At 57.6% G+C, this 14,228-nt stretch overlaps 1 protein-coding gene across 1 annotated transcript in view; it reads left to right on the top strand.

Moving 5' to 3' along the window:
* KIRREL1 (kirre like nephrin family adhesion molecule 1) overlaps nt 1-14,228 on the top strand; it is a 40,088-nt gene that overhangs the window by 12,283 nt on the left and 13,577 nt on the right. The window contains exons 2-5 of the mRNA XM_056510622.1: nt 8,188-8,337; nt 10,059-10,208; nt 11,803-11,960; nt 13,577-13,727. Of these exons, the coding sequence (XP_056366597.1) occupies nt 8,188-8,337; nt 10,059-10,208; nt 11,803-11,960; nt 13,577-13,727 (609 nt within the window). The remainder of the gene's footprint in view (nt 1-8,187; nt 8,338-10,058; nt 10,209-11,802; nt 11,961-13,576; nt 13,728-14,228) is intronic.

The following is a 14,228-nucleotide window of genomic DNA, read 5'->3' as shown; positions in this document are numbered from 1 at the left end:
CCCCCAAAAAATCCTGGAGGAGCCCCCAAAAATTGGTGAAATTACATTAAAAAAATAACGAAAAAATCGCGAATATTCTCCCAAAAATATCATGAAACAGCCAAAAAAAAATCTCAAAACAGCCCAAAAAAATCCTCACAAAAATGTGGATTTTCTCCGAAAAAAGTTCTGAAGTTTGTCAAGAAAAATCCCAAAATTATCCCAAAAAAATCTAAAAAAAAAAATAGTGATTAATCTCCCAAAAAAATCTCAAAACCACCCCAAAAAAAACCCCCAAAAAATAGTGAATAATATCCCCAAAAAAAACCCGAAACTACCAAAAAAAAACCTCAAAAAATCGTGAATATCCTCCCCAAAAAAAATCCCAAAATCACCCAAAAAATCTCAAAAAAAAAAAAAAAAAAGTGATTAATCTCCCCAAAAAATCGCAAAATCGCCAAAAAAAGTCCTGAAGTTGCTCAACAAAAAACCCCAAAAAATTCCCCCAAAAAATCGTGGATATCCCCCCCAAAAAAATTCTCAAACTACCCAAAAAAAAGCCCAAAAACAGCCAAAAAAAAAAAAAAATCGTGGATGTTCCCCCCAAAAAATCCTGGAGGAGCCTCCAAAAATTGGTGAAATTACATTAAAAAAATAACAAAAAAATCGTGAATATTCTCCCCAAAAAATCCCAGAAAAATCCTGAATATCTGCCCCCAAAAAATCCCAAAAACACCCCCAAAAAACCCCAAAAATCGTGAATATCTACCTCCAAAAAATCCCAAAAACACCCCAAAAAAAAACCCAAAAATTGTGATTATTCCCTCCCAAAAAATCCTGGAATGGCCCCAAAAAATCACGAAACTACCCAAAAAAATAACGAAAAAATCCCGAATATTTCCCCTCCAAAAATCCTGAAACCACCAAAAAAATCCTCCAAAAATCCTGAATATCCTCCCAAAAAATCCTGAATTTCTCGATAAAAAATCCGAAAATCACCCCGAAAAAATCTCCCAAAAATCCTGAATATCCTCCTCCAAAAAAATAAAAAAAAAATTGAATTCACCCAAAAAAAATCCCCAAAATCCGCCAAAAATGGGAAATGTTTTAATGGGAGTCGTTAATTAATGGGGATAATTAATTGTGGGGACATCCCTGTGTCCCCAAATCCTGATGTCACCATCGTGGGACATCCCAGTGTCACCCCAAGGTCACCCCAATGTCACCCAGTGTCACCTCAGTGTCACACAGTGTCACTCAGTGTCACCTCGAGTGTCACTCTCAGTGTCACCCCAATGTCACCCCAGTGTCACCCAGTGTCACCTCAGTGTCACCTCAGTGTCACCCCAGTGTCACCTCAAGTGTCACACAGAGTTACCCAGTGTCACCCAGTGTCACCCCTAGTGTCACCCCAGTGTCACCCCCAGTGTCACCAGTGTCACATGAGGGTCCCAGTGTCACCTCAGTGTCACTTCCAGTGTCACCCAATGTCACCTCAGTGTCACCCCAGTGTCACCCAGTGTCACCCAGTGTCACCCCAGTGTCACCTCAGTGTCACCCCAGTGTCACCCCCAGTGTCACCCCAAGTGTCACCCCAGTGTCACCCCCAGTGTCACCCAGTGTCACCCAGTGTCACCCCAATGTCACCCCAAGTGTCACCCCAGTGTCACCCAGTGTCACCCCCAGTGTCACCCCAGTGTCACCCCCTGTGTCACCCAGTGTCACCCAGTGTCACCCGTGTCCCCAAGGCTGTGGGACCCCCTGGACTCTCCTCAGGCGGTTTTGGGGCTCAGGTGCTGCCCCCGATCTTGGTTTTAGTTCAGTGTCACTGGGGGGGGGACAAAGTGACATCGGGATGGGGACGGGGACAGGGACAGGGCATGGGGACAGGGACAGGGACAGGGACAGGGACAAGGGGACAAGGGACAAGGGACAGGGACAGGGATGGGGACAGGGACAAAGTGACATCGGGACAGGGACAGGGACAGGGACAGGGACAAGGACAAGGACAGGAGGGGACAGGGATGGGGACAAAGGGACACTGGGATGGCCAGGATGAGGACAGGGACAGGGACAGGGCACAGGGATGGGGACAGGGACAGGGAATGGGACAGGACTGGGGACAGTGACAGGGACAAGAATGGGGACAAAGTGACATTGGGACAGGGACAGGGACAGGGATGGGGACAGGATTGGGGACAGGGAGAAGGACAGGGATGGGGACTCAGGGACACCAAAGATGGTGGCATGGCAGGAATTGGGGACAGGGACAGGGACAGGGACAGAGAGGGACAGAACTGGGGACAGGGACAGGGATGAGGGATGGGGACAAAGTGACATTGGGAGGGGACAAGTGGCCTTTGAGGATGGTGGCACAATGGGAATGGGGACAGGGACAGAACTGGGGACAAGGACAGGGACAGGGACAGAATTTGGGACAGGGACAGGGACAGGGACAGGATTGGGGACAGGGACAAGGACACGGCCACCACTCCCCGGGGCCATCGCCCCTTCCCCGCCCACCCCCGGGATTCAATTAACGAGGAATTAAGGGCTGGGAATTTTAATTAATGCGGGATTAGGGATGGAGGTTGTGGCCGAACGGGGCCGGGGATTGGATTTGAGGGGAGGTGACAAAAAGGGACAAAAATGACATCGGGACACCCGGCTGGGAAATCCCCAAAATTCCCGGGAATTCCGGGGATGGGTCCTGGAAAGAAAGGGGGGAAAAGGGAAAAAAAAATGGGGAAAATGGGGAAAAAGGGGGAAAAAAGAAGGAAAGGAGGGAAAGGAAAAAAATTGGGGGAAAGGGAACAAAAAAAGGGATAAAAGGTGGAAAAAGGAAAAAAAATCCTGGAATTCCGTGATCCCAAATCTCCCCCATCCCCTGGAGCTCCTCCGGGTTTTCCAGAGTCGGGGGAAAGGGAAGAAAGCGGGAGCTGCTGAAATCCCGGGAATTTGGGGTTTTTGGGAAGCGGGGCTGTGATGTGGGCATCCCAAAATTCAGGAGCGCCGGGAATTCTCGTTTTGGGGACCCTTTGGGGACACGGGGGTGGCTTCGTGTCCCCTCCCCTCGCCCGGAGCCGCGGCCGGGCCGGAGCTGAAAGTCCCAAATTCCTGAATCCCAAAATAGTTTTTGGCGGCGGGAGGAAAAAGGGGGGGAGGGGGGGGATGTGCCAGGACTCATCTCGTCTGGAATTCCCGGCGGGCTGGGAGGCGGAATTCCCGGGAAAACGGGGCTGGAAATCCCGGGAAAACGGTGGTGGAATTCCCGGGAAAACGGGGGTGGAATTCCCGGGAAACGGGGATGGAATTCCCGGGAAAACGGGGATTGAATTCCCGGGAAAACGGGGCTGGAAATCCTGGGACAACGAGGATGGAAATCCTGGGAAAATGGGGATGGAAATCCTGGGAAAATGGGGATGGAATTCCTGGGGAAATTGAGCTGGGATTCCCGGGAAATCAGGGCTGGAATTCCCGAGGAATTGGGGGTGAAATTCCTGGGAAATGGGGCTGGAATTGCTGGGAAATGGGATCCCTCATCCCTGGTAAAATGGGATTGATCCGTGGAAAAATGGGATTGATCGCTGGTGAAATGGGAGGCGGAATTCCCGGGAAAACGGAGCTGGAATTACGGGGAAAACGGAGCTGGAATTCCCAGGAAAACAGGGCTGGAATTCCCAGGAAAACAGGGCTGGAATTATCGGGAAAACGGAGCTGAAATTCCTGGGAAAATGGGGCTGGAATTCCCGGGGAAATAGATGTGAAAATCCGGGGAAATGGGGCTGGAATTGCTGGGGAAATGGGATCCTGCATCCCTGGTAAAATCCCAAATCCCCATCAGGGTGGGACCCCAAATTCCTGTAGGATGAGATCCCAAATCCTTGGAAGGATGGGATCGATCCCTGTCAGGATGGGACCCCACATTCCCAGCACTGCTGGGGTCTCCTTCCCATCCCATCCCATAAATCCCACAAATCCCATAAATCCCATCCCAAAGATTCCATCCCATCCCATCCCAAAAATCCCGTAAATCCCACAAATCCCATCCCAGAAATCTCAGAAATCCCAGAAATCCCATCCCAAAATTCCCATCCCATCCCAAAAATCCCATCCCAAAAATCCCATCCCATCCCAAAAATCCCCATCCCAAAATTCCCATCCCATCCCAAAAACTCCACCCCACAGATCCCATAAATCCCCCTCGGGGGCAGCCCCGGCCCCTCCCGCCTTTTCCTTTCCGCTCCAAGAAATCCAAATCCTCTTTTCTTTCCCGCAGAAAAGAGGAGGAGGGGAAAAAAAAAAAAAAAACAAAAAACCAAAAAAAAAAAAAAAAAACCCAAAAAAAAAAAAACCAAAAAAAAACCAAAAAAAAACCAACCCAGGGAAAAGCTTTTTTTATTTTTTATTTATTTAATTTTTTTTTTTTTTTTAGAACTCTCCTCCCTCCTCGCCTGTTTTTGGGTTTTTAAAAAATTTTATTTATTTATTTATTTTTGTTTTTCTTTTCTGTAAAAATAGCAGCGAAGAACTCGGGAGGAGAAAGGGTTTAAATTTAAATTTGAAAAGTGAGGGGAGGAAAGGAGAGGAGGGAGAGAGAAAATAAGGAGGGGGAAAAAGGGGAAATACGGGGGAAAAATATGGAGTGAAAGGGGAGAAAAGGGGGAAAAACAGGAAAAAAAAGGGGGGAAAGGAGGGGAAAGGGAGAAAAAAGGGGAAAATGGGAAAGGGGGAAAATAGAAAAAATGGGGGAAAGGAGGAAAAAGGGGGAGAAATTGAATAAAAAGTGGGAAAAAGGGGGAAAGAGGAAAAAAAGGGAAAAATGGGGGAAAATTTTAAAGAAGGGGGGAAAGGGGGAAAAAATGGGGGGAAAAATTAAAAAGAGGAGGAAAGGGGGAAAATCCTGAAAAACGGGGGAAAAAGGAAAAAAGAGGGGAAAAAGGGAAAAAAAAGGGGGGGAAAGGGGAAGGAGAATAAAATAAAATAAAATAAAATAAAATAAAATAAAATAAAATAAAATAAAATAAAATAAAATAAAATAAAATAAAATAAAATAAAATAAAATATAAAATATAAAATATAAAATATAACACTGGGGGGGACACTGGGGACACTGAGACAATGTCCCGAGCTGGGCCCGTTTTCCTCTGGATTTCCCCCAAATTCCGGTGCCATCCCTGTCCCATTTTCCTCTGGATTTCCCCCAAATTTCGGTGCCATCCCTGTCCCATTTTCCCCTGGATTTTCCCCAAATTCCGGTGCCATCCCTGTCCCATTTTTCCCTGGATTTCCCCCAAATTCCGGTGCCATCCCTGTCCCGTTTTTCCCTGGATTTCCCCCAAATCTCGGTCCCCCCGCTGTCCCCTCCCCCCTCTCTCCCGGCCTTTTTTTCCTCTCTTTGATCTCTTTTTTAATTTTTTTTTCCCTTCTTTTTTTTTTCTTTTTTTTTTTCTTTCATTCCCAGCTTTTTCCCGATCCCCCGCTCCTTCCTTCATCTTCCCCCAAAAATTCCCGCATCTCCCCTCCCCCTCCCGCGCGTGGGTGGCGCTGGGGACACCCCGGGGTGACTGTCCCCAAAAACCGCGGGGGGGACACGGGGATGGAGGGGACCGAGGGATCCCGGGGATCCTGGAGGGTCCGATCCCAAAAATTTGGGGGTGTCCTATCCCAGGGATCCTGAGGATCCTGGGGTGTCCCATCCCAAAAATTTGGGGATGTTTTATCCCAGGGATCCTGAGGATCCTGGGGTGTCCCATCAAAAATTTGGGGATGTTTTATCGCAGGGATTCCGGGGATTTTGGGGTGTCCCATCCCAAAAATTTGGGGGTGTTTTATCCCAGGGATTACTGGGGATTTGGGGGTGTCCTATCCCAGGGATCCTGAGGATTCTGGGGTGTCCAATCCCAAAAATTTGGGGATGTTTTATCCCGAGGATTCCAGGATTCCCCATCCCATGGATTTGGGGATGTTTTATCCCAGGGATCCCGGGGATTTTGGGGTGTCCCATCCCAAAAATGTGGGGATGTTTTATCCCGGGGATCCTGAGGATCCTGGGGTGTCCCATCCCAAAAATTTGGGGATGTTTTATCCCGAGGATCCTGGGGTGTCCCATCCCAAAAAATTGGGGGTGTTTTATCCCAGGGATTACTGGGGATTTGGGGGTGTCCTATCCCAGGGATCCTGAGGATCCTGGGATGTCGTATCCCAAAAATTTGGGGGTGTTTTATCCCGGGGATCCTGAGGATCCTGGGGCGTCCAATCCCAAAAATTTGAGGGTGTTTTATCCCGGGGATTCCAGGATTCCACATCCCATGGATTTGGGGATGTTTTATCCCAGGGATCCCGGGGATTTTGGGGTGTCCCATCCCAAAAATTTGGGGATGTTTTATCGCAGGGATCCCGGGGATTCTGGGGTGTCCCATCCCAAAAATTTGGGGGTGTTTTATCCCGAGGATCCTGGGATATCAGGAAGAGAAGCTCGCACACGCACACTCGGATTTTTTGGGAAGGATTTTGGGACCCGCCGGGGGTTTTATTTTCGGGATCGAAAGCAGGAGGCGGCCGGGATGGATTTCCCGGGATTGAGGGGGAGAGCGGCGGGACGGGGGACCCCGAGCTCCGTGACAATCCCGTGCCGGTTCCGTGACAATCCCGTGCCGGTTCCGTGCCGGTTCCGCGCCAATCCCGGATAAAAATCCCGGGATTTGACCGGGAGAAGCGGCCCCAGGGCGCGGCCCCGTCCCCAACCCTCCCCCACTCCCGTCCCCGGCGCGTCCCGCTCGATTCCCGCTGCGCGTGACACCGGGAACGGGGATACGGGATCGAACCGAGACCGGGACACCGGGAACGGGGACACGGGATCGAACCGGGACCGGGACACCGGGAACGGGGACACGGGATCGAACCGGGACCGGGACACCGGGATTGGGGACACTGGGATAGAACCGGGACACCGGGATTGGGGACTCGGGATCGAACCGGGAACCGTAACGGGGACACGGGATCGAACCGGGACTGGGAGCGGGGACACTGGGACTGGGGAGAGCGGGATTGAACCAGGATTGGAGACACTGGGATAGAACCGGGACCGGGGACACCGGGATTGGGAACACCAGGATCTAACCAGGACCAGGACTGGGGACACTGGGACTGGGACACTGGGATTGAACCGAGACCGGGACTGGGGAAACTGGGATCGGACTGGGATCAGCACACTGGGATCAGGATCACTGGGACCAAAGCAGGACCAGGACTGGGGACACCGGGAATCTTGAGGTAAAAATCTCAGGGCGATCCCAGAAGGATCCCAGGTGATCTTGGTCGGTCCCAGCCGGTCCCAGTTGGTCCCGGTTGGTCCCAGTTGATCCCAGTCAGTCCCAGCCGGTCCTGGTCAGTCCCGGTTGGTCCTGGTCGGTCCCAGTCAGTCCAAATCGGTCCCAGTTGATCCCAGCCGGTCCCAGCCGGTCCCAGTTGGTCCCGGTTGGTCCCAGTTGATCCCAGTCAGGCCCAGCCGGTCCTGGTCAGTCCCGGTCGGTCCCGGTTGGTCCTGGTCGGTCCCAGTCAATCCAAATTGGTCCCAGTTGATCCCAGCCGATCCCAGTTGGTCCCAGCCGGTCTCGATCAGTCCCAGTTGATCCCAGCCGGTCCCAGCTGGTCCCAGGCGGTCCCGGTCGGTCCCAGTTGATCCCAGTCAGTCCCAGCTTGTCCCGGTCGGTCCCAGCTGGTCCCGGTCGATCCCAGTTGATCCCAGCCGGTCCCAGCTGGTCCCAGGCGGTCCCGGTCGGTCCCAGTTGATCCCAGTCAGTCCCAGCTTGTCCCGGTCGGTCCCAGCTTGTCCCAGTCGGTCCCAGTCAATCCCTGTTGATCCCAGCCGGTCCCAGTTGGTCCCAGTTGGTCCCGGTCGGTCCCAGCCGGTCCCGGTCGGTCCCAGTCAGTCCCAGCTTGTCCCGGTCGGTCCCAGTTGATCCCAGCCGGTCCCGGTCGGTCCGGGGCCCCGCAGCCGTGGCGGGCCGGGCGGTGGGGCGGTGCGGGGCAGTGCGGGGCCGGGCGGTGGGGCGGTGCGGGGCTGGGCCGGGCGGTGCGGGGCCGCGGGGCTGGGCCGGGCGGTGCGGGGCTGGGCCGGGCGGTGCGGGGCCGGGCGGTGGGTCCGGGCGCTGCGGGGCCGCGGGGCCGCGGGGCCGGGCGGTGACGGCGCTGCCGCGGCCGCAGCGGGACAGCCGAGGTTCGCCGAGGAGCCCGAGGACCAGACGGTGGTGGCCGGGCAGAGAATCGTCCTGTCCTGCGTGGTGCTCAACTACTCCGGCATCGTGCAATGGACCAAGGACGGGCTGGCGCTGGGCATGGGGCAGGGCCTCAAAGGTGCGGGGCGGGGGCACCCAGGGGACAGCGGTGGCTTTGGGGTGGCACCCGTGGGGCGGGGGTGGCACCCAGGGGATGGGGGGGCACCTGTGGGGCAGGGGTGACACCCAGGAGACAGGGCCTCAAAGGTGCGGGGCAGGGGTGACACCCATGGTGCGGGGGTGGCACCCAGGGGATGGGGATGGCCTTGGGGTGGCACCCAGGGGATGGGGATGGCCTTGGGGTGGCTTTGGGGTGGCACCCAGGGGATGGGGGTGGCACCCATGGGGCGGGGGGGACACCCAGGGGATGGGGGTGACACCCATGGGGCGGGGGGGACACCCAGGGGACAGAGGTGGCTTTGGGGTGGCACCCAGGGGATGGGAGTGACACCCATGGGGCGGGGGGGACACCCAGGGGACGGGGGTGGCTTTGGGGTGGCACCCAGGGGATGGCGGTGACACCCATGGGGCGGGGGTGGCACGCAGGGGATGGGGGTGGCCTTGGGGTGGCTTTGGGGTGGCACCCATGGGGCAGGACCTCAACGGTGCCCGGGGGACGAGGTGGCACCTATGGGACGGGGGTGACACCCAGGGGATGGGGGTGGCTTTGGGGGTGGCATCATGTGGGACAGGGGTGGCACCCCCGGGACAGGGGTGGCTTTAGGGGTGGGGCAGGGTGTGGCTCTGGGGGTGACACCCGTGTGACGCTGTCCCCACAGTCTGGGCGTGGGATTGGGGTGACCCTGTGGGATTGGGGGTGTTTGGGGTGTCCTTGTGGGATTGGGGTGACCCTGTTCCTGTCCCCAGCCTGGCCCAGGTACCGCATCGTGGGCACGGTGGGATTGGGGTGTCTCTATGGGATTGGGGGTGTTTGGGGTGTCTCTGTGAGTTTGGGGTTTTTTTGGGTGACCCCGTTCTGTCCCCAGCCTGGCCCAGGTACTACATAGTGGACATGGTGGGATTGGGGTGTCTCTATGGGATTGGGGTGTCTCTGTGGGGTTGGGGTGACCCCGTGTGACCCCATTCCTGTCCCCAGCCTGGCCCCAGTACCGCATCGTGGGCACAGTGGGATTGGGGTGTTTGGGGTGTCCCTGTGGGATTGGGGTGTCTCTATGGGATTGGGGGTGTTTGGGGTGTCCCTGTGGATTTGGGGTTTTTGGGGTGACCCCCCGTGACCCCATTATTTCCCCCAGCCTGGCCCCGGTACCACATTGTGGGCGCGGTGGGATTGGGGTGTGTGGGGTGTCCCTGTGGGTTTGGGGCGTCTCTATGGGTTTGGGGTGTTTGGGGTTTTTAGGGTGACCCCATAATTTCCCCCAGCCTGGCCCCGATACCGCATGGTGGCCACAGTGGGATTAGTGTGGAATCTCTGTGGGATTGGGGATTTTGGGGTGTTTGGGGTGACCCCCTGTGACCCCGTTCTGTCCCCAGCCTGGCCCCGGTACCGCATCGTGGGCACGGTGGGTTTGGGGTGTTTGGGGTGTCTCTGTGGGTTTGGGGTGACCCCCTGTGACCCCGTTCTGTCCCCAGCCTGGCCCCGGTACCGCATGGTGGCCACAGTGGGATTGGGGGTGTCCCTGTGGGTTTGGGGTGTTTTGGGGTGACCCCGTTGTGTCCCCCAGCCTGGCCCCGGTACCGCATCGTGGGCATGGTGGGATTGGGGTGTCTCTATGGGATTGGGATGTCCCTGTGGGTTTGGGGTGTCTGGGGTGACCCCCTGTGACCCCGTTGTGTCCCCAGCCTGGCCCCGGTACCGCATCGTGGGCGCGGCCGAGGCGGGCCAGCACAACCTGGAGATCAGCCGCGCCGAGCTCTCCGATGACGCCGCCTACGAGTGCCAGGCCACCGAGGCCGCGCTGCGCTCGCGCCGCGCCCGGCTCACCGTGCTCAGTGAGGGCTGGCCCTGTGTCACCGTGTCCCCAGTGTCACTGTGTCCCTGTGTCACCATGTCCCCATGTCCCCAATGTCGCTGTGTCCCTGTGTCACCGTGTCCCCAATGTCACTGTGTCCCTGTGTCACCGTGTCCCCAATATCCCCAATGTCACCGTGCTCAGTGAGGGCTGGCCCTGTCCCCGTGTCCCCAATGTCACCGTGTCCCCAATATCCCCAATGTCACCGTGCTCAGTGAGGGCTGGCCCTGTGTCACCGTGTCCCCAATGTCACCGTGTCCCTGTGTCACCGTGTCCCCACGTCCCCAATGTCACTGTGTCCCCAATGTCACCGTGTCCCCAATATACCCAATGTCACCGTGCTCAGTGAGGCTGGCCCTGTGTCCCCAGTGTCCCCAATGTCACTGTGTCCCCAGTGTCACCGTGTCCCCAATATCCCCAATGTCACCGTGCTCAGTGAGGGACTGTCCCCATGTCCCTGTGTCCCCAATGTCACCGTGTCCCCAGTGTCACCGTGCTCAGTGAGGGCTGGCCCTGTGTCCCAGTGTCACTGTGTCCCCAATGTCACCGTGCTCAGTGAGGGCTGGCCCGTGTCCCTGTGTCCCCAATGTCCCCAATGTCACTGTGCTCAGTGAGGGCTGGCCTCGTGTCCCCAATGTCCCTGTGTCCCCAATGTCACCGTGCTCAGTGAGGGACTGTCCCTGTGTCCCAGTGTCCCCAATGTCACCATGCTCAGTGAGGGCTGGCCCCATGTCCCTGTGTCCCCAATGTCCCCAATGTCCCCAATGTCACCGTGCTCAGTGAGGGCTGGTCCCTGGCCCCGTGTCCCAGTGTACCCAATGTCGCCGTGTCCCAGTGTCCCCAATGTCACCGTGCTCAGTGAGGGCTGGCCCCATGTTCCCGTGTCCCCTGTGTCCCCAGTATTACTGTGTCCCCAATGTCACCATGCTCAGTGAGGGCCAGCCCCGTGTCCCCAGTGTCCCCAATGTCACTGTGTCCCTGTGTCCCCATGTCCCCAATGTCGCTGTGTCCCCAATGTCACCATGCTCAGTGAGGGACTGTCCCTGTGTCCCAGTGTCCCCAATGTCACCGTGCTCAGTGAGGGCTGGCCCCATGTCCCTGTGTCCCCAATGTCCCCAATGTCAGCGTGTCCCCAATGTCACCATGTCCCCAGTGTCACCGTGTCCCCAATGTCACTGTGCTCAGTGAGGGCTGGTCCCTGGCCCCGTGTCTGCAGTGTACCCAATGTCACCGTGTCCCGGTGTCCCCAGTGTCCCCAATGTCACCATGCTCAGTGAGGGCTGGCCCTGTGTCCTCAATGTCACTGATGTCCCCATTGTCCCCAATGTCACCATGCTCAGTGAGGGACTGTCCCCACGTCCCCAGTGTCCCCAATGTCCCCAGTGTCCCACACTGTCCCCAACGTCCCCCTCCCTGAACCCCCAAACCACCAGCGGGGCTTTACCCAAACCGAGCCAAAAAAAATCCCGATTTCCCACCCCAAACCCGCCCCTAAACCAACCCCGAATTTCCCCCAGTTTTTCGGGGACCTGCCCTCACCCGTGTCCCCCGTGTTCCCCGTGTCCCCCGCGCAGTCCCCCCCGAGGACCCCACGATCGACGGCGCCCCCGAGATCCTGCTGCGGGCGGGGACCCCGTACAACCTGACGTGCCGCGCGCGCAGCGCCAAGCCGGCCGCCAGCATCGCCTGGTTCCGCGACGGGCAGCAGCAGGACGGCGCCGCCACCGCCACGGTACGGCTGTCACAGACTGTCCCCAAAATGTCACCAAAACTGTCACACTGTCCCCAAAACTGTCACCCTGTCCTGTCCTGTCCTGTCCCCACCATCGCCTGGTTCCGTGCTGGGCAGCAGCAGGACGGCGCAGCCACCGCCACGGTACGGCTGTCCCAAAAATGTCACCAGAACTGTCACCAAATCTGTCACCCTGTCCTGTCCCCAAAATTGTCACCCTGTCCTGTCCTGTCCTGTCCCCACCATCGCCTGGTTCTGTGCTGGGCAGCAGCAGGACGGCGCCGCCACCGCCACGGTACGGCTGTCCCAAAAATGTCACCAGAACTGTCACCACATCTGTCACCCTGTCCTGTCCCCAAAATTGTCACCCTGTCCTGTCCTGTCCTGTCCCCACCATCGCCTGGTTCTGTGCTGGGCAGCAGCAGGACGGCGCCGCCACCGCCACGGTACGGCTGTCCCAAAAATGTCACCAGAACTGTCACCAAATCTGTCACCCTGTCCCCAAAACTGTCACCCTGTTCCCTGCCATCCATCCTTGTCCTGTCCTGGTGTCCCCAAAACTGTCACCCTGCCCTGTCCCCACCATCCCCTGGCTCTGTGCTGGGCAGCAGCAGGACGGCGCCGCCACCGCCACGGTACGGCTGTCCCAAAAATGTCACCAGAACTGTCACCCTGTCCTGTCCCCAAAATTGTCACCCTGTCCTGTCCTGTCCCCACCATCCCCTGGTTCCGTGCTGGGCAGCAGCAGGACGGCGCAGCCACCGCCACGGTACAGCTGTCCCAAAAATGTCACCAGAACTGTCACCACATCTGTCACCCTGTCCTGTCCCCAAAATTGTCACCCTGTCCTGTCCTGTGCCCACCATCGCCTGGTTCCGTGCTGGGCAGCAGCAGGACGGCGCAGCCACCGCCACGGTACAGCTATCACAGACTGTCACCAAAATGTCACCAGAACTGTCACACTGTCCCCAAAACTGTCACCCTGTCCTGTCCCCAGAACTGTCACCCTGTCCCCAAAACTGTCACCCTGTGCCGTCCTGCCCTGTCCCCGCCATCCTCTGGTTCTGTGCTGGGCAGCAGCAGGACGGCGCCGCCACTGCCACGGTACGGCTGTCACAGACTGTCACCAAAATGTCACCAGAACTGTCACCAGAACTGTCACACTGTCCCCAAAAACCATTACCCTGTCCCCAAAACTGTCACCCTGTCCCCTGCCATCCACCCTGTCCTGTCCCCACCATCCCCTGGTTCCGTGCTGGGCAGCACCAGGACAGCGCGGCCACCGCCACGGTACGGCTGTCACAGACTGTCACCAGAACTGTCACCAGAACTGTCACCCTGTCCTGTCCCCAAAACCGTCACCCTGTCCTGTCCTGTCCTGTCCCCACCACTGTCACCCTGCCCTCTACCATTCCCTACTGGTGTCCACAAAACTGTCACCCTGTCCTGTCCCCAAAACTGTCCCCTCCGGTGTCCCCAGCCCATCCACGTGTCCCTCCCTGTGCTGTGGCCATCCCCTGCAGGTGTCCCCAGCCTTGTCCCCGTGTCCCTCCCTGTGCTGTGGCCGTCCCCTCGGATGTCCCCAGCCCTGTCCCCAGCCCTGTCCCCGTCCCCAGGAGCTGCTGGCCGATGGCAAGCGCGAGAGCACCACCAGCCTGCTGCCCATCACCCCGTCCGAGCTGGACACCGGCCGCGTCTTCTCCTGCCGCAGCGCCAACGCGGCCGCGCCCGGCGGCAGAGAGACCTTCGTGCGCCTCAACGTGCACCGTGCGTGGCACGGGGACAGGGATGGGGACAGGGACAGGGACAGGGACAGGGACAGGGACAGGGGACAGGGACAGGGACAGGGACAGGGACAGGGACAGGGACAGGGACAGGGACAGGGGGACAGGGACAGGGGACAGGGGATAGGGACAGGGACAGGGACGGGGACAGGGGACAGGGGACAGGGACATGGGGGACAGGGGACAGGGGACAGGGGACTGGGGACTGGGGACATGGGGGACGGGACAGGGGGCATGGGGACATGGGACAGGGGACATGGGACACAGGACATGGGGACAGAGGGGACATGGGGGACAGGGGATATGGGACAGGGACAGGGACAGGGGATATGGGGATATGGGGACACGGGACAGGGACACGGGACTGGGACAGGGACAGGGGACATGAGACAGGGACGGGGACAGGGGGCATGGGGATATGGGGACACAGGGGACACGGGACACGGGACACGGGACAGGGGGAACAGGGAATATGGGACGGGGA

This window comes from Oenanthe melanoleuca, chromosome 25, assembly GCF_029582105.1.
Source record: "Oenanthe melanoleuca isolate GR-GAL-2019-014 chromosome 25, OMel1.0, whole genome shotgun sequence".
NCBI classification, from domain to species: Eukaryota; Metazoa; Chordata; class Aves; order Passeriformes; family Muscicapidae; genus Oenanthe; species Oenanthe melanoleuca.
The sequence above is the reverse complement of the archived record's forward strand: the minus strand, read 5'-3'. Positions and strand labels throughout refer to the sequence as shown.